The 19,753-nt window shown below is 55.4% G+C and overlaps 1 protein-coding gene across 2 annotated transcripts in view; it reads right to left on the reverse strand.

Moving 5' to 3' along the window:
• Window positions 1-1,186: 1,186 nt before the first annotated feature.
• ADAM33 (ADAM metallopeptidase domain 33) overlaps window positions 1,187-19,753 on the reverse strand; it is a 30,650-nt gene continuing 12,083 nt past the window's right edge. The window contains exons 4-24 of one of the 2 annotated variants that reach the window (XM_075752835.1): window positions 17,750-17,825; window positions 17,199-17,275; window positions 16,464-16,650; window positions 15,977-16,042; window positions 15,792-15,863; window positions 15,128-15,294; window positions 14,930-15,014; window positions 14,097-14,239; window positions 11,680-11,857; window positions 11,222-11,311; window positions 10,664-10,859; window positions 9,453-9,561; window positions 8,706-8,910; window positions 7,680-7,757; window positions 7,115-7,223; window positions 6,624-6,774; window positions 5,932-6,022; window positions 4,936-5,181; window positions 4,471-4,634; window positions 3,673-3,690; window positions 2,172-2,375 (exon numbers count right to left, since the gene is read on the reverse strand). In XM_075752835.1, coding sequence (XP_075608950.1) covers window positions 2,324-2,375; window positions 3,673-3,690; window positions 4,471-4,634; window positions 4,936-5,181; window positions 5,932-6,022; window positions 6,624-6,774; window positions 7,115-7,223; window positions 7,680-7,757; window positions 8,706-8,910; window positions 9,453-9,561; window positions 10,664-10,859; window positions 11,222-11,311; window positions 11,680-11,857; window positions 14,097-14,239; window positions 14,930-15,014; window positions 15,128-15,294; window positions 15,792-15,863; window positions 15,977-16,042; window positions 16,464-16,650; window positions 17,199-17,275; window positions 17,750-17,825 — 2,560 coding nt within the window. In that variant the 3' untranslated portion in view covers window positions 2,172-2,323. Of the gene's footprint in view, window positions 2,376-3,672; window positions 3,691-4,470; window positions 4,635-4,935; window positions 5,182-5,931; window positions 6,023-6,623; window positions 6,775-7,114; window positions 7,224-7,679; window positions 7,758-8,705; window positions 8,911-9,452; window positions 9,562-10,663; window positions 10,860-11,221; window positions 11,312-11,679; window positions 11,858-14,096; window positions 14,240-14,929; window positions 15,015-15,127; window positions 15,295-15,791; window positions 15,864-15,976; window positions 16,043-16,463; window positions 16,651-17,198; window positions 17,276-17,749; window positions 17,826-19,753 lie in introns of both variants that reach the window. The other variant, XM_075752836.1, reaches the window with a different exon arrangement.

Raw genomic sequence — 19,753 nt, forward strand, 5'->3', positions numbered from 1 at the left:
CATTGTTGAGTACTTACTGTGCTGCTGAGCAGAGACCTAGACCAGTACATCTTAGCAGGATCCCTGAGATCAGAAATGGGGGTTTCTATCAATTCCTTTCTAGCCTGAATAGCTCTGATTTAGCCCCCAAATGTGCATGTCTTGGCTCTGCACTGTCAGTGAAGTTTGGATAGCTATAGAGGGTGAACTCCCCATTTCTCCCCACTGGCAACAGCAGGAGATGAAGGGAAGTGTGATGGCCAGGTAGGTGACATCAATGGGCAAGAATCCGAGCCCAGGGATATTGCATCAGCTTGACGTGATCATTCAGTTGCTGGCCCCAAAGGTGTTTTTTTGACTGCAGCACTGTCATCCCTCACTTTGCCATTAAGCTAAATGGTCCGACTCATTGGGAAAAGTTTTTCCAAACACTTCATCATTGCAATGACTCCTCCAAACCCTCTCCAACTGTTTAACCCTCTGCTAACACTACACTTGACAGTAGAAGAGAAGGCATTCACAGATGGGGAGCAGGGTTTCCCTGCTCTAGGAGCTCTGTGGGGTCTTCCTCAAGTCTGACCATGCCAGAAGTCCTTGGGAGATCACTGAAAAGAATGTGACCCTGGGAAGGGTTAGAGATAAGTTCATTTATCCTGTCCTCTGGAGGTCATCTGAGGATGATCTCAAGAGGTCCCTTTCAGCCTAACTGATTCTGTGACTTGTTATCAGAGTAAGAGAAAATGCTGGATCCTACATCCACCAACCAAGAAAGATATGGAGGTACGAGAAATGCTTCAGGGAAGACCCACATGCATGAACAAAGACTTCAGAACAAAGCCTGATCATAAGAGAGTAAGGACAGCTTAGGTTAAGTTAGCCTTAGCCACAACCTGCAATTGGCAGCCCTTTTTGCAACACTGGGGATAATGAAACACCAGAACAGTTTCCTGAGGGTTGTCCCTCAGCCTACATCATGAACATCCTTTACATTGGTTGGACACATCTCAAAAAAATTTGTCCTAGGTCAGATGGGATCTGCCCCAGGGTAGTTGACATGTCGCACACAGTTGGATCAAATGATCCCAGGTTTAAGGTCTAACAGAAGGGGCTCCAGGGATCTGCTTGCACCGATGTGGTAGGAGACCCATAGCCCTTGGTGTCTAAAGGCTCAAGGAACTTCTGAGCAAGAAAGGAGTCGGAGCCAGGGGACTGTACAAAGCCTTTGTTCTCATTTCAGACCCTGACAGAGCCGCATGTCAAGTCATAGGAAAGTGGCACGGTATAATACTGTGCAGGTCAACAGCACCTTTCATCTGAGGATTGTAAAGCCCTTTCAAGATATCAGTTTGTTAAACCTCACAACACCCCTGTGAGGTAGGTATTACCCCCCATTTTACAGACGGGGGGAACTGAGGCACAGAGAAATGCAATGGCTTGGCCAAGGCCTTTGGGCAAGCCAATGACACAGGCAGGAGGTGTTCCTGCTCTTGTTCCCGGCTTGTGGCTCCTTCCCCCTTTGGACAGCAGAGTGTTAGCAGCTCACAGAGCCACTGCTGGGCTTGTCCCATGAGCAGGGAACATCCAATGTTTATGGAGGGCTCCTGAGCCCCTTGAACGCACCCTGGTAACCAGTTGCCACCAGCACTTCAGCCATTAAACCGTTTCCCAGACAGCTTCTCCTTCCAGGTAGGACCCCAGGATTGTCACTGTTTTTTCTTGTGCAATCAGGCAGGAGGCCAGGAGGAACCTGAGAACTTGGATCCTTCATGAAAATATCCCAGCACTGTATGGCACAGTCCAAACTGGAAACCATTTTTCTCTGGTGGCAAATGTCTCCCCGGAGACAATGCCCAGCATTGAACTCTGGTGGCAGCGAGTGGTGGGGGGGGGGGGTGTCTCAACAGGCCTGGAGGAGAAGGAGGAGGTAGCTAGAAGGATATTACACGGCTTTCACTGCCACTGTCGTCAGCATCTTTCATAAGTGTTGGATGTTCACTTGACCCCAAGTCACCCCATCCCAGCCCATGTGCAATGTCAAGAAGAAACTAAAGCTGGGGAATAAATTGGCCAGGAAGCGATGCCAGGAGCTGTGGTGGAGTCTCCATCATGGTAACCCCACCACCAACCCACCACAACCCTTAGTTACGTCATGGTACCAATTTCCCCTCTCCTCCCCCCACCACTACAGTTTTTGTGCTGAATACATATTCTGTCTTATAAAAATAGTCCTCTGGTATCAAAAGACAAATAAAACAAGAGAGGAATAAAAGACCCCTGTCGCCAGCAGCAGTGCAAATCAGGAGAGCCAGCTCAGGAAGGATGGGCTTAAGGTGTCCTTGGTTTGTCACTTCTTCAAGGGGAAGGAGGTTGATTGGACTTTGATGGCTGGGACTGGCCTAGAGCAAGAAGAAAGAGAAAGGAGACAACTCATTCAAGTGCGGAGACCAAGCATCCACCACAACCATCCTTCCACAGCTTGGGGAGGACAGACCAGCTGCTGTCCCTGAGACCAGAGGGGACCTGGGACTGTCACGGTCACCCATGTCCTCCCTCAAAGATACACCCCCAAATTGTATTGCTTTGAGGTGTTCTCCTTCAGCGTACCCTCAAAACCCTGATAGGATGCAGAGTCTGCCAAAGCATGTGGTGGCACTGGGCAGTAACCAGCAGTGAGAACTGGGAGCCCACCAGCTGCAGGAGTGACATCCCCCAAGGGGTTACTGCTCTTCGCTTCCCAAAAACAGCCAAGGTGGTTTGTGCACTACCTAGAGACATCACCAAATCAACCAACCCAATATGGAACTTACAGTCCATCCTGGGAATTCATTAAATCTTTCATCTCATCCATCCAGGAAAGACCACAGTTCCCAGTCCCTCTCCTAGCATGCTGGCGGTGTCAAGTAATGAATCTGGACCAGGACACGGGCACATCCTGCACACATCCCGCTCCCTGGCACAAGTCTGGCCCTGCTAGTCAACACTTTCTGACATGGGCACCATTTCAAGAGAAGATGGCCAAGGACTCTCCTGGAGGGCAGCAAGGACTAAACCACACTGTTTGGGAAGTGAGCCAAGTTTGGCTTCCGGGATGTGCCACATCTTTCTCTTTTGGGACCACAGAAAGGCTTGGCTTATCTACTAGAAGAGATGAGCTATAGGGATTGAGTTACACTGAGAAATTTTGGGGCATATTCAGCCTCCTTGCGGTGGTAACAACAAAGACATAGGAACCTAAAATGGTCCAAGACGATCAAAGCAGTAATTAGCAAAGCAGACCATCTGGGGATGAGGGCCAACTTCAATCCAGCATGGTGCCTTCTCTCCATGGCTGGATATGGCCCACAAGCCTGGCTAGCAGGAGCGGATGCAAGCACAGTCCCCTGAGGCCCCACTGACCTATTTCCAGAGGGTTTAGCAATATAGCAAGGGCTGAAAGTAGTGGAGATATTGTAAAGGACTTGGACTGAATCTCCCAGCTCCAAACTGGAAAGCCTGTGTCCTCCATTCCCTTGGACACAGGTGGCCAAGCCCTGCTACGGTTTGGATACACAGAGAGGCTCTGTCCTGCTCATCTAAAAGCCTCTGGGAAGGGTGGCATTTAATCCCCAGTCTCTTGGGTCCCAGCCCAGTGCTTAACCAAAGGCCATGCCCCATATCAGCAAAGACCATCCCTGCACAGTGTCTGCGACTCACCTTTGAGGTGGCATCAGTCTGTAGGGAGGAAAGGTGAAACAGAGCATCAATGTACATCCCTTCGCTCCACTATCCCCCAGCAGCTCACCAACAACCCTCTCTGTCCTCTGGGACGGGGGGTCATATGCACCCCCAAAGGATGGGATCACCCTTAACCCATCAGGACCCTATAAAACCCAAAGTCCCAACCTTGGTCACCGCTGGTCAATGTTGTCCAAACCCTGCGGGCTCCTGCCAGGTGGAGACATGGCTGCAGATCCCAGACACCCACAGGTACCTTGCTCTGGTGGTCAGGCTTTTCTCCTGCACCATCCAAGAGGGAGCATAGGCACAGCGTTCCACAGAATCCCCATCTGGACAAACGCTTCGGTTGTGGTTGTTCCCCAGGTAGCAGGCTTTGGGACATCTTCTGATTTTCTTTCTACCTGTTGCTGCTGCCCCCAGACTCCCCATACCAAAGATCTCCAATGCCCTGCAGGCCAGCTACCTCAGAGACAGTGGGCTTCAGACTCCTGTGTAGCTATAGCAGCAGGTACAGACCCGCACAGCCCAGAGCACAGAGCATTTCTCCTGCTCCTCAGCAGCCTGACCTGTACACACCAGCCATACTGGGGAGGAGGAGAAACCCAGGTCACAGTGAAGACACCACGAGGGGCAGACCAGAGCACACCAGATCAGAGCACACCACAGTGATATTTGGGATGTCCCACCCAGACATGGCCCACAAGACCCCACACTGTGTCCACCTGTAGGACCCCAGCAGTGGTAGGAGATAGCTCAACTCTTCTCTCTACTTACTTTAGTGGCCTTGTGGGGTGGCTTATGGCACTTGTACCCGATGCCTTGAAGTTGGTAGGAGGGACCATGACCAGCAGGGTCTGTCCATGTGCAGGAGGCAGCTCTTTGGCCAGAAGAGGACTTCCAGGCAGAGGCCGACGGGGAGGCTGGAGCTTTGGGACGATCTGGGATCACAAAGTGTATGGAGAGAGATGACATCCTTAGAGGAGCATCCAATGACCTCCTACAAACCGCTGTCCCCTGCCGCAGAGCTGAGATGTTTTAAAGCATAAAACAACCACACCCAAACTACCTTAAAATATTATCTTTATCTAATGAGCTTTCCTCATCATTGCAACAGATTCATCTCTTAGGGTGGCATGACAGCTCCTTAATAGTGCCCAACCCAAAAGAGCCACAGGCAGCCAAAAACCAGGGAATTTTGATGAGTCTGGAAGGAAAGCACAGCCAACCAGCAAAGCTCACCAGCGGGGTCCTCACGGGGCTGCAGGGAAGAGGTTTCTTTGGAGGCGGCAGCTTAGCCTGGGAGACGACCGTTTTGGTGGGGACCATGGGTGATTTGCTGAGTGGCGGAGGTGGCCTGGCAGGCTTGGAATCTCTCGGGCGCGGAGGAATGGAGTGGGGAGCCGGGCGAAGAGGGTGGACAACGTTGACAGGCTGAGAGCCGGGCTGGTGAGTGCTGGGTTTGGGGGGGAACGCAGCCCGCGTTGCCTGCAGGGACGAGAACATCAGAAGTATGGAGAAAATCCTTAGGTGCGTTTTCTTGGGTGCCAATAAGCAGATGTCCCCTCAAGGGCTGGGTGCTAGGGAGTTGCAGGAGAAGCATTGTGTATTTATCCCACTTTCTGGGACCAACACTGTTATCATCCCACCCCAAAGTTGAACATGTTTGCTCCTCGCTAAGCATATGAGAGTACACATGGATGAGAAAGGTGCTGGGCTCAGGAGATGTGGACCAGGGCCACCTCTGGTGAATCCACACCACACTTCCATCAGGCTGAATTACAGAGATGAGAGACATCATCCCTTCTGCCTCAACCTCAGCCACTGTGGCCATGCTCAAAAAGACCATCGGTTTCTGGCTAAATTCAGCCCCAGGCTTACTCATCCCAAGGTCACCAGAGCTGACACAACCGCAGCAGAAGCATCTGCCTCCTCAGAGACCCACCACAAAGTCATCAGCAGCATTGCAGAGCCCCTGCTAAGCTTTGCCATGGTGATGGGCAATTTCCCGGCGGAGGCTCCTGGCAATCACCGGGGTCCTTCTGAGCAGGCAGAGCTCAACAGACTCACTTTAAGGAGGGATGTGTACTATTGACCAAGGGCTGACAGTGTAGACACAGTGCAAAACCAGCAGGGAGTACCAGCTGCGTGCCCATTTGCTAGAGGAAGATGTGCTCACCCACAAGTTTCAAGTCCCGGGGGGAGCAAAGCAAACCTAAAAGGTGAATTATTACTTACTTTATTAGTGTGGCTGGAGGTGGAAATGTTCCGCAAGGTGAAAGCAGCTTTGGGATGGCCACCGGGTGACTTCCGACTGAAGGTTTTGTTCCTGCCCAGGATCACAAACGTAAATCACAGATGGCAAAATAAAGCAACTATTTTTGCAACAGCTGCCTCCCAACATGCTGCACGTCAGCCAGATCCTGTCTCTGTTAACAGACAGTCTTGCAGTGCTGGGTGAGCAAGGATGACAAGTCTGTCTGGAGATAATGAGGGTAATGAAGGAGGTTGGTTGGTTCTGGATTTTTTTCCCAAATTATTGCAGGGGCTCTGAGGTGTATGTGTGTCTGTACCTGTACTGGGAGGGGAAATAATGAGAATATCTAAATTCAGCACTACTTTAGAGCCCTTCCAGCTCTCGCAGCCTGCTAGGAGCAGATGGCAAGAAAGCTCCCTGGTACCAGGCCACCTTCATCATCACTCTCTGGGGCTGTCCTGTCCTCTGCTCATGGGAGAGCTGAGAGGCTCGGATTGTCCCAGGAGAGAGGGCTCTTCGTATCTCAACCAGGTCTCATAGCAGTTTGAAACAGACCCTGTGTACCACCAGCTCCCCCACAACAGCTCCTTCCAGGCTGGATGCTGCAAGGAAACAAGGTTTCAGGGTCTTACTGGGTCCTCAAGAAAGGAGGGATTTAGAACACATCACCCACCTATAAGTCTCCTGGCTCCTCCTCCTCATCTCCTTAATCCATTTATTCAGGAGCGAGTTCTCCCGCCGGTACCAAAGGTAGATGATCATCATCAAGGCCGGGAGGAAGAGCAGGAAGATGAGCAGAAGGGTTATTAAGATGGCTTCATGATCTGGCAGGGAAAGCACAAAGATGAGTATGGGACTGTGAGAGCCAGCAGCCTCCAGCTTCAGTAGATGGAAATGTTGGTCCTGTCTGCCCATTCCCGGCCACCCAGGCTAGAGACATTGCTGATCACATCTCCAAAAAGGGAATGGTACCATCTGGTGGCCTCTGATTAAAACGGGTGGCCATCAAGCAACCAGAGCTGGGCACAGTCTACCTGAACAGACCTGACCCAGCACATCTGGGAGCACAGCTGTCAGCAGCTTTACCGCCCCATCTCCCCCTCTCGTGACATCGCTCCAGCCCCACCAGTGTCACAAGGCACCGGACGAGGAGTTGGGACTCACTGTCGCGCTGCACAGGGCCACTGTCCACGCTGCCGCCCAAGCCTGGTTTTTCGCAGTATGGGGGAGCCCAGCCGGCATCGCAGTGGCAGTTCTTGTTGCTGTTGCAGACCTGCAGAGAGAGAAGGATGGTTGGAGACCACGAGGGATGTATGGAAACGATGGTCTGTACAGTGGGGATGAAGGAGCTTAACCCCTGCCAATATCCACCCCTTGAACATCACTTAGATCATGCCGGTGTTGCCTTCAAATCTGTGATGGCAATGTACAGAGATATTTTCTTGCTGATACTTTTATTTCCCTGCTCTTTGCAGAAACTTTTAAGACAGATATCTTACACCCTCAGTTTTCACACTGCTTCACTAGACAAGCCTGATGCCCTTAATACTTCGCATTAGGCTAGAAGTTTGTTAAACATCTTCCCCTTGATGTTATAAGAGCATGAGAGTGTTATGAAAAGCAGATGCCCACTGCATTGCAAGAGTCATCCCTGTGGGAGACGCTTGGTTTTGCTTAAGAATCTGCGCTCATCTCAGGAGCCTGCTGTAGGTCTCAGGCAATAACTCACCCCATGGCTGTTGCACCGGGAAACGCACTTTTCCAGCTCAAAAAGGGAGGCATTCTGGCACCGGCGATCTTTGCAAACCTGAGAGAGAGCCAAGAAGCCGAGGTTAGGGAAAGGCCCGAGAGAGGAGGGATAGTGATCTTCTGGCTTCACAGATGGGAGTCCTCTGGAACAATGCTGTCCGCTGGAAAATGCAGGTTGGTTAAATTGTGTTGTTCCAGGTCAACACATTTCACTCCAATTTTCAGCACAGCCCAGGAAACCTCTGCCATTCCCCCATCCAGAACAGCTCAGCAGAGACCAGCCACCTCCACTCCCACTCCCCTCCCCTGACAACCCACCTGGCAGCTCCTGGAGATGGCATTTCTCATCTGGTCCTAAAAGGCAGGCACCAGCCAAGAAAACCAACACTGGATTTCAAATTCAGCCATCCTTTCTCATGAAAATGTTGACATTCTGGCCTTCCATCCCAAACGGGGATGAAAATTTCACAATTAAAATGCCAAATAGCAAAGGCTGTATCTCCCCAGCCAGCTCTGTCTGGCGTGCATCCCTGCTACCATGTTGTCAACCAGGCTTCTACCTTTTCTCAGCTGAACTGAGCCTCTGTAAAGTACTTGGGGATGCAGGGGCTGTAAAAAAACCTAATGCCCAGTTAATAGGATCTGTTTGGATCTGTCATTTTGATTCCTAACACAGCTTTCCCCTGGGGAACAGTTTATTCATAGGAGGAAGCCTCATCCATCAAGTGCTGGGGCATGCAATTCTTGTTGGGGTTGGTCCACTATTAAATCAGTAAAGAAGCATGGAGGCCAGAGAGAAGAATTTGGTGGCCTGCACACAAGCCTCTGGTGAAGTCTGGAAATGCCCCAGTTGAGATGTCATTGAGGCAACTGCAAGTGTAGGGCGAACCACATCCCATGGCCCGGCTGTAATGCAGAGAACAGCCAAAGTCTACACTAGAGCTGGGACAAGAGCCAAGGACCTGATCTCCTGGAGGAGACCCCAGCCCTAGGAAGAGGTACTCACCATTCCATCTCCACATTTCGTCCCCGTCATCACCAGCCCAGGGTCAGAGAGGTCTTCCTCATCATCCTTTGTGGTGTACATGTAGGTGCCTCGGCACTTCACCTCCCGCCCGTTGAAGCGGATGGTGGTGTCGATGGAGACGGTGTTGGTCCCCTGGGGCTTCTTAGCTGAGCTCTGGCACTGGATCTTTCCACACATAGCATCCCTAGGAGCAGAGCACAGTCAAGGTGAGGGCAGGAGATGTGGGTACCAGCCACCTCACTCTCCCTGCCCCATCACCCCCTGCCCCGCTGCCTCCTGGCTCACCTCCCCCTGAATTTATGACCACCATGTTAGGTTGTGATGGGGGAGGCTCAGATGGTTCAGAAAGGGCTTAGATAAATCATGGGCAGGACAGAGAAATGCTGGAGGGCACGGGTCAGGGGAGCCCTCTGACATCCCTGGTCTAACTGGGAACCCTGGAGAGCACATGCTCCCTAAATAGCATCTCCTGCAGATGCTGCCTTTGACTTTCCCTTCAGGCTGGGCTGGATGATGCACGGTGGGACAACCTCCCAGCAGTGATGGGGACTGAGCCCAGGAAGGACGTGGTGGCTTCCTCAGGTCCAAAACGGAGCTGGCCCAAGGGGTGATGCCAGGAGGCTGGGGCAGGACCCTTCCAGTCCCTTCGCAGGGGTGGGCGGGGGGGGGGGCTGTAGGTGTGGGAGGAGGAGATGGGGCACCCATGGGTGCCAGCGCTGCACCCACCTCTTGTCGCATTTCACATAGCGCCCTTGGCTGTCTTTGCCACAGTTGCCGTAGGTGTTGCCAGCCATGTTCACGTCCTGGAAACAGGCATCCGGGGCCGGCCAGGCACCTGCAGGGAGGGAGGAAAGGTCCCGCGTGGGATGGGGAAAGCAGCCAGCAGGGAGAAATACCAAAACCGGGAGCCACGGCTGGATGCTCGAGGAGAAAACACCATGGAAAAGTCTCCCAGAGAGCTGCTGCTGTGGGTGCCAGGTCAAGAACAGCACAAGAGGGGTGAAACCCCTTTTCCCTGGGGTCTAGCAGAGGATTTTGGCCCTGGAGGAGGATTCCCTGCCCTGTGTTTGGTGCAGCTCTCCTGGGGGTACCCACAGATGCTGGTCCCGGGGGTGGCAGCACCATGATGCAAATGGGGACCTACATGCCCTGTATAGGGTAGGAGCAGTAGCGGGGTGTACACGGGTGAGAGCGGGGTGTTGAGGGTGAGGGTATGGGGACTGTAGCGTGACGGGGCAGGCTGCAGCACGTGGCCATACGGAGTGTGGGCATCCTACGCAGCATGGGGTCGTACGCAGCTGGGGGCCATACACAGCAGAGGGTCATATGGAGCCTATGAGCTACGGGCCGTATGCAGAGTGGGGGCAATACGTATGCAGTGTATAACAACCATACAAAGCATCTGGCCATGTATACCTTATAAGCCACATCACCTATGGATCATATGCAGTATAGGGTCTATAGGCAGGGTGAGGGCCATATGCAGAATATAGGCTAACTAAAGCAAGGAGGCCATATACCGTCTGTGCTGTGCATGAGCCATATGCAGTGCTGACACCGTACGGACTGCACTACAGCGTGGAGGTCACTTGCAGCATATAGAGTCATGTGCAGCACGGGGATCATACGCAGCATGGGCGCTGCATGTAATGTATGGGCTGTATGCAGCGTGGGGACCATAGCCAGAGGGCAGGCAGGCTGTGCGCAGCACACCTGTGAGTGTGCCTGCACAGCACCCCCAGCTCTCCACGCCAACCCCACGGATGTTGACCCCAACCTGGATGGGGACAGCACAACCCCTCCATCCACCACCCCCCGCCGACCCCACGGGCAGGGGGCACGGACACCCCACGTACAGACGCAGCGCTGAGACCAGACGTGGCTCCTGCTCCGGAGATGGGTGGCAAGGAGACAGGACTGGGGCTGGTGGGACTCACCTGGTCCCCAGAGCTGGACGCACTGCTGGTGGTGGGTCATGCACATGCCGTTGCTGCAGTAAGCCTCGCCGTAGGCGCAGGACGAGCCATCCAGCAGGTATACATTGGCTGGGCAGTAGGGTGAGGCACCCGTGCAGTATTCGGGAAGATCACAGGATCCCGCCGCTTCCCTGCAGATCGTCCCAGCCACCTTTAGCTGCCACAAGAAGAGAGAGAAACATCAGCACTGAGCAGCAGCAAAGGGGCCAAGCCAGGATTGCTGCTCCTTCCCGGTACAGCTTGGGGCCATAAACCATCTATAATGTCCCCTGTGGGACTATATGGGGTTGTCAAGGTATAAAGCCAAATTCCTGGGCTGGACCCCAGCCACAAAGCAGCCAGCAGAGACTCCCCTTCAGACATGAGTTTACGTATAACCCTCCTTGTTTGGCACCGGGTGGGGGCTGACCTCAGGGACACGCGGTGTGTGAGTCCCGGGGGGGTGGGGGGGGACGTATCTCCCTGCTTAGCCCATGGGCGGGCGGGTGGGCGCAGTGGGGGGCACAGCGGGGGGCTTACCTTGCAGTTCTGGCAGCAGTCGCCGTGGGCACACTGGGCCCCCGCCTTCAGCGTGCAGTTGTGTGCGTTGCAGCACGGGTTGGTGCACTCCTGCGTGGGGAGAAGAAGACACCACCACGGTCAGTGAGTCCATCCCTTCCCCGTTGCTGCCCCCAGCCCCTTCTCCACCCATCACAGCATTGCTCTTCTCACTTTGACGACGGGGAAACTGAGGTACAGGGGGGATGAGGAAGACCTGAGCACTCTGGGGCAAAGTCAAGAAGAAAGCCAGACACAGGTTAAATGGATTTAGGAAGGTGGGACTGGGAAAAGTCCTTGAGATGGAGTCCCTGTGGTGACCAGCAAACCTCTTTCCTTTGGAAATACCCCTCTCCACGTGGTCCACGTCCTGCCACCCAGCAGCTGAGCTGAGCTGCAGAAGCCTCTGCAGGAAAGCGATGCAGAACCCAGCACCGTACCTCCACCTCCCCGCAGTCACAGTCTTCTCCTTCCTCCAAAAAGCCATTGCCACATTTCCGTCCCACCACCAGGTCCTTGGTGTCGGGCAGGTTGAAGAGACACATGCCACCTCCCTTCTGGAAGTAGTTCTCCAGCTGCCTCTTGCTGCAGGAGCTGAACACGCGAGGGAAGGGGTGTCTGCGCAGGGGACAGATGGGGAGGGATGGGAACCGGGGCGATCGGGACCAGGAGAAGTGGAAAACCACAGTCAGAGCTGGGAAATAAGGACACGGGCAAACTAGCACAAACCCTTCCAAGAGCAGAAGCCACCATCGGCCAGATGCATCAAGACCCTGAACATCCCCGACCCCAACTCGCACGGCTGAGCATCAGATTAACAACCAGGGGACACCACACCAAACCCAAATATTTTCCAGAATGGGATGAGGTGGACAAGCAGAGCTGCTATTTGCCACCCCCAGAGCATCAACCCTCCAGCAAGAAACCTCTTGGAGACTGGAGATACCCATGGTCTGAACCTCAAAGCCCAGGGAGCACCCATGCCTGCAGGCTCTGCCAGCTCTATGCAGGTGTAGGTGTCACCTCCGTGTCCCAGTCTTTTGCACCTGGGACACCACAGACACCCCCATCCTGAGCGCAAGTCAGGTCTCCACATCTGCAGCGACCCTCTGCTCAGGATGTCTGCTAAATATGTGCCTGCCACCACCAAACCGCTGATGGGAAACACCCGTTTGGGGCTATTAAAATACCTCTGAGGCTGAGATGGAGAAAAATCTTCTAAACAATTAAATAAAAATGGAAAAGAAACACAAAAATAACCCCGTATTAAATCATTCACAAGGCCTGAGCACCAAAAAAAAAAAACCCCACCAAAGTCAGAGCCTACTACATGTAAGGTTATTTCTCTAACAGCCCAGCTGGCCTTTCCTATAAGGAGCTGGAGAGAAACAGCGATTTTCTAGAGAAGTTCTGAGCATGGTTCTTCCGTAATTTTGCACAAGTTTTTGGGGTTTTTTGCGTGATGTATTAAGAAGGAGGAAGCAGAGAGTGAGAGACTGTGCCCAGCTCTCCGCTTCAGTGCTGGTTTCATTTCCTCCTATTGCTGAAAAAGAAGTTTTATTTCATATCAGAACATCTCATTTCTGAGATGACACAGAGGGCTGTTTTCTAAAAGTAATTTTGAAGGCTGGGGGAAATCTCTTGAGCTGCCAGGAAAGCTGTAAGTCCACGCAAGTTATGGAAGGGTGAGCAAATAAACATACCCATGAGCTGGTACGTGAACGTGCAAATAGGGGCAGGCTGAAGACAGCCAAAAATATGTTTCCTGCCCATTTTGGGAAAAAAAAATATTTCAGCAAAAATAAGAAGGAAAAAATGTCACGGGGAGATGTCAGCTCAGAGAGCTTTTCCTGTGGGGGTGAGCAGGGGCACAGCTGAGCTACAGCACCTGCTACCGTTTTGCACCAGTGCATACAGCTCTGGTAGGTGGGGAAGGATCATTAATTAGTAGGACAACTAAAGAAACAAGTGCACAACTGCCTCGTCCTGAAAAGCCGGTGCTTTTCCCCACCATAATCCACCTAGCCAGAGACTAAACCCCATGGGGTCAGCACCACGGTCTGACAGCCCTGAGAGCCACGGGAAAACAGCCTGGGGACACCCTGACACCACGTCACGGTTTCTGTTATTTATTCATTGGAAGAGCTGGTGGGTTCAAATAACAGGGAACGAACAGCTGCTTTTCTGCAGCACAGGGAAAACTGGGATGACTGTATCCTCGGGAGCTGGAAAACCCAGCAGAAGGACTTTGGAAGGGAAAGTAGCACCAACCGGCTGAATTTCGTACAGCTCTGGGCCGAATTAAAGGGTAAAAGCACAGGAAAACAAACCCCGGAGGGATGCCAGAGGGCACAAAGGCTAGTGACTGCCACTCCAGAGCATCCCGCATCCAGATTTAGCGGGGCTGGGGTGCGGGATGCGAGCTCACCCCACCGCAGCCCCGCAATGCCGTGAGTCCCCGCCGGCACGGCCAGGGACCAGGCACCCCTTGGACCTCTGGTCTTACAACAAAAATTAATTTCATCGTGCTGAGGTGTGCGTTAGCACAGGAAAATGCCTTGGACTCACCTAATGTGTCTAGCAGGTGACATCCATTTGCTTCCACCCTTAGCTCTTTCGGGATGGGGCTGCTACCCCTCTGCTGTCCCCCCCGGAGACCACCAGCCCTGCCTGCTCCTGGGAACTGGGATGTGCAGGGCAAACGGGGACGAGGGCAACCAGCCAGCTCCCCCTTTGCACCCACAATGGTGCAGGACAGGCCCCCCCCTCCCCGCTACCCAGCCCACCCAGACACAAACAGCATCCACAACCTGCTGGGGGGCTTCGGGGGTCGCACCCCGTTCCCACCGCCACTTACCCGGTGGCCGCTGCCATGACGCAGCCACCTTGCTCCGGGGTGGCCTCCACGCAGCAGCCCGTGCTGTCGTGGCTCATGCCGAAATTGTGGCCGATTTCGTGGGCCATAGTGGCGGCCGCTCCGACGGGCTGCTCCGAGTGGTCCTGCATAGGGATGGGGGATGTATCAGCACAGCAGCCAGGAGCGATGGAGAGGGCTGATCCCGCAGCAGGGAATGGGGCTGGGGTGATGGAGGGACCACAAAATCCCTGGGATTGCAATTGGATCCCGTGGGAGGGACAGAGAGAGGGATGGAGGGGGATTTATGGCAGAAGCAGGGTTTGGTCTCCTAAAAGTTCCACATGGGACTGGTGGGAAGCATTTTTGCTGAAGCCAACTGCTGAAAACCTGGGGTCTTGGAAGGTGCATCCCAAAAACCAGACACCTCAGTGTCCCACACTCCCACCCTGCCTAGGGACCTCAGGTCACCAGGGCCCCAGGAGAAGAGTTATCTGGGGCAACGACAACCCTACAAAACAAGAGAGCACAAGCAGGGAACAAGCAGGGACTACTCAATATGAGGGGCAGAAGCAATACAGGAGATCCCAACGCTGCTGCTAGCTGCAAGCTGGGGATGTACATGGGGTGGGAGACCTTTCGCACCCTCCTTCGTACTCGGCCAACATCTGAGAGGGGTAAGGAGCTATCAGCATCATCGTTCGCTCTCAGGCTGCATCCCAGGACCAACCCCGGACAGCTGGCCCGCCAAGCCTGTGAAGAACCCCAGCAAGATGGGGTGGCAATGAGCTCCTTCAGCCTGGGAGGAGAAGCAGGGACCCCCGTGCCCCTCTTACCATGCTGACGCCTCCGGAGTTATCCGCGCTGCACATCCCCTCCAGCGGGGCCATGCCGATGGTTGTCCCCCTGAACGTCTTCCCTCTGCCCCGAAAGAAAAACGAAGGGGCAGTTAGCACCCCAGGGGTGGTCTGGAGACCCCGCTCCAAGCTGGGAGTCCCCTGCCCCAACGTCCCCAGATCCACAGGGGTGCTCACGTCAGCAGCTGGGCGTTGTCGTGCTTCTTGCGTGACCTCAGCGCCTTCTTCCATTGCAGGAAGGACCAGAGCGTGGCGTTGGCGTCGCTGGTGACGGTGCACTGGTCCCGCTCCGTCCACACCTCCAGGCCGATCAGGGCCACCTTGATATTCAGTGACCTGTAAAACTGCAGGGAGGGGACAGGGATGGAGGGGACAGGGACTGGCATTCGCTGGACATCCTCCATCCCTGCCACGGCATTTCATCTGGTGGGTCTCCATGCTTTCCCTCCGGCTGGGTGACTTGGGGACACACTTGTCCCACATCCACCTGCAAGCATGAGCTCTACAGGCACAGGAGCCAGTCAGGGTGGCACGATGCCATCCATCAGCTGACAACACCTAAACATGTCCCTGCTCTTGTCGAGGATGCCAGCATTGATCCCCAGCGCCACAGCGGGGTGAAAACCCAGCACCTTCTTCACGGCTGCATCTCAGCCGATGGGTGGCAAAGCATTTTCCACCATGTGCTCACATCTGCCATCTAAACTCCTAGCCACAGTGACATGGGGACAGTCCCTGAGGGCCACCACCAGGCTGGCCCCGAGCTCAGCTGCTTTCACATGCACCGGGAATGATGAGGGTGGTGACAAGGGACCAGCAGGTCCCTCTTGCCAGCCATTACCTTGTCCACGTAGTTTGCGATCTCCACGATGCGCTGCTTGGTGTGGCCCAGGTTGAGGTTCTGGTTCCTGTACTGCAGAGAGACAGGGATGGGGAAGGGTGACCGGAGGAAGAGCAGGGAGGGAGACAGAGAGGGGTCCTGGCTTTTCGGCAGGGGACCAGGTTTCTGCCCCCTGTGGTGCTCACCAGTGTGTGATCAGCAACGATGAAGAGCTCCATGTACTTCATGGTCCTCCAGGCATCTCTCTTTGCCTGCAAGACAGACAGCAAGGCTCAGAGAAGCAAAGGAGTGGGCAGCCCATGGCTCTGGGCACCTCAGGCTTCCCCGACACCACAGAGCTGCTCAAGAAGGACAACTGAGAGGGGAAACCGAGGCACGGGGCGACAAGAAAAACGTGAGTGGCTACAGTACAGTTCCCAATGTCACCTCACATCATGTCCCCCACCGTATGACCCAGCACTGGTATCCAACCCTTTGAGGTCTCCTGCCCAAACTCAAACCAGGCAAGCTGCCCACGCAGACCCCTCATGTCCCATCTGCCTGTGCAACCCTGCCCAGATGCCAGGGCGATGGGCACCCCGCCACAAGCTGCAGGCATTTAGCAGGGGTGCAGACAGCCCCGCTCCCGACCCAATGCCCCTCCGTGAGCCATGGACCCCGGGATGGATTTACCCGGTTGTGCACGGGCTGGAAGAGCCGAGCGATGTCAGCAATGGTGCCCCCGAAGTCATCGCCGTGGCCGCAGGTCCCACCTTGGATGGGCAAATGTTCTGCTCGGTGGATGACGTGGTGGCCTGGCTCGGGGGTCCCCAGGGGTTTCAGGTAGTAGCTGGTGTTGCTGCTCAGCACTATCAGGCCCCTGGCAATGGAGAGCAGCCCCCGATGGCTCCTGTGGTGCTTCCACGCCAGCTCCCCCAGCCCCTGCTGAGGCCCCACAAACTCACTGCACCTCAGCTTGGTCCATACCCAGGGTGGGGGCAGAGACAAGAGATGAGTGTCTCTGTCAATACAGCCCTATGAATTAATATACCCTCAGCATTAAAACCTCCGTGCCGGTCAGACCACACCAAGGTGGGATGGCAGCTGGTGGTTGCAACAGGGCAAAGCTCCGTCCTGGGGTACCCGCTGGGCGTGCGGGATCGTGCCTCCTCCAGAGATGAACTTCCCTGAAGGCAGCTCATGCTGCCAGAAAAACGGCCTCTCCCCCCTGCCCTCCCCCAGGGTCAGGTGAAGGATGGGAGAAGGGGAACGATGGAAAATCAGCCCCACGACGAAGCACCTAGAACTGGGCTTGCAGGACCATTGGTGCTGCTCCAGGGGGGGCCCTGCAGAGAGGAAGGGGGGCAGCCGGATCCGTCCCCCTCTTTGTGAGCCCCACAAGCCCCCCCACCCCACACTTCTCCATACCGTATTCCCGAGCAGGTGCTGAGGACAACCCAGGAGCCACCGTAGCCCCGGACGTGCCCATGGTAGTAGCAGTGGTCCTGGAGAGAGGCAAGAACGAGACCTCCATTAGAAACCACCACGCTGGGCTGCACAGCAACAAATCCCGTGTGCTCGGCCCAAAAAACCACCCGTTTTGCATTTCCCGGCCAGGCAAGTGGTGTTTCTCCGCACCGGGGAACGGGAAGGATGGAGCCCGGGAGGCTGCTGGCGCTGGCAGTTCAGCCCAGGACACAGACAGCCCCGCGCCGGGCTCGGCACGCTGGAAGGGCGACAAATGGCTGGTGGGGGGACGCCGGGGAGAGCGAGGCGCTGCCTGTGTTTATTTCCCGAGGTGCTGTATCGTGGCCAAGAGATACAGGAGACGCGTGCTGCTGCATTCCTCCCGCGACAGGCGCCGGGGATGCTGCCAGCGAAAACACCGCGCCCCATCCCGGAGGGGGCTTTGGCTTCATCCCAAGTGCCAAGGCACCCCGAAAAACGGAGATGAGTTACGCCTGTCCCCCGGCACCTACCGTGTGGTTGGGGGTCACCGTCACGGGCTGCCCATCCGCGCTGTAGTGTGTCTCGGTGTAGCCCGGCGCCAGCAGCCTGTGCAGAGAGGAGAGAGGTGAGGACACCCCGGGCTGCTCCCGGCACAGGGACACCCCAAGCCTCTGTGACCAGCTCTGGGCAGCCATGGGCTGAGCCATCCACCCCCACCCCCCCTTCACAGCCCCCCTCTGCAAAGCTTTGGGCAGCAGAGCTGGCAGCGTGACCGTCACCGCTGCATCAGGGCTGGCCCCCAACCAGAGGTTGCCCACTGCCAGCAGAGACATGAATTGCAGTCCAACAAGTGAGCAAGGAAGGAGCTGCCTATTCTGCTTTGGGGTGCTCCTGGTTTGGGACAGGTGACCCACACAGGGGGAGCCCGGCTGCCCACCCACCCCCTGGCTCAGGGGCCACCTTGCCACCACCAAGGACGAGCAGCCAGGCAGGGTGACAGGTTCTCCATAGGGACCAAAGCCCTGTGGGACTACCGAAGTAGTAGTGCTTCCTGCTGGGCAAAGAAGGGGTCAACCCCATTCTTGGAGCCCAGCCGAGGACACAGGAGATTTGGGGTCTCCGACACAGCCACTCCCTCTGGCCTCGGGCATGTCACTTCGCCTCACGCACAGCACAGCGAGGGTGATGCTCCTGATGCAACACCCCAGCAACAGGGCTGGGAGTCCCCGAGAAAACGGACCTGATGGTGAGAAAGCTCTGCCCCTGCCTTCACCCCACGTGCCTCGGCTCCCCCCCAGCTGCTGGCCATCTCCCACCGAGGCCGGTCCCGCAGCTGCCCGTGACGCAGCCCTGTCCCACGCTGACAAATTGCTTCCTGCCGCAGGGAAGAGCCAGAGCTGAGTTTGCCACCAGCAAGCACATGGGGCTGGGGGGGGCTTGGGGAGCAGACGGGGGGGGATTTAGACTGAAATGACCCCACGGGTGGTGAGAGAGAAGAGAAGGGGATGGGGGTTTCCCACGCCACCCAAATCTGTGCCACCTTGCCCAGATGCCACGGTGATGGGCATCCCACCGTGAGCTTGCAGCCGCCGTGGGGATGGCAGGTCCCCCAAAGGAAGGGCAGTGACCATCCAGAGGTCTCAGCCACCCGGAGAAGGACAAAGCAGGGCTGGGCTTGCCCATGCTGGCAGTTTGGCCCTCGATTTGTGGGGTTTGGCCCCGTCCCAGAGGTTTTATTCTGCAGCAGAAGAAAATAAACCAAGCAGCCGGCCCCAGAATAGCCCTCCCGCCTCTTAGTTTCTATTTTGCAACCAGTTTGGCCCCAAAAATGTTGCTGTGGGCACGTTCCTGGCTTCCCAGCCCGCCTGTGAGTGGGCGCCTGGCACCAGTAACTCCAGTTACAGCAGTGAAAGGAGACAGGAGCTCAGCCTGGGTCCTGGAAAGGGACCCGTGGGCAGCCTGGCAAGACAAATGCCCAGCCAGCACGAGGGCAGATGGACAGCTGCCCACACAGGACGGGGACAGGGATGGGGATGGGTCGGCTGAGGACAGCAGAGAAGCAAAAACCTCCATACCATGTGTGGGGAATAGGGGGAACTGGAAGGGTTGAGCTGATCTCCCAACCAGGGTCACAGCAAGTCCCATCCACAGCACACAGCAAGTCCCAGCATGGCTCAGACCACTGGGATGTCCTCTCCAGGGCAGGCCAAGGACCAGGAGCCCCGGGGAAGGAAGGGCAAGGAGATGTGTATTCTCCTCCAGCACAAGGGAAGGTCTTATAGGAAGACGCCACAAGGGATGGTTTCAGAGGCTGACCACATCTCCCAGTACCAGAAGAAAGAAGATTTGAGGTCTAGCATGGTGTCACTGCTAAGGTAGCCCTGTACGCTGGCACAAGACAGCAACGTAGATGGCCAGGGCTGCACTGGTCTCCCCAGCAGACACAACTATCAGGCACAGCTAGTCTTGGGTGCTGTGGACTACCCTCGGTGCCATACAGACTTCCTTGGGTACTATGGATGGTCCTCACTGCC

The sequence above is a fragment of the Balearica regulorum genome, chromosome 4, assembly GCF_011004875.1.
Source record: "Balearica regulorum gibbericeps isolate bBalReg1 chromosome 4, bBalReg1.pri, whole genome shotgun sequence".
Taxonomy (NCBI): domain Eukaryota; kingdom Metazoa; phylum Chordata; class Aves; order Gruiformes; family Gruidae; genus Balearica; species Balearica regulorum.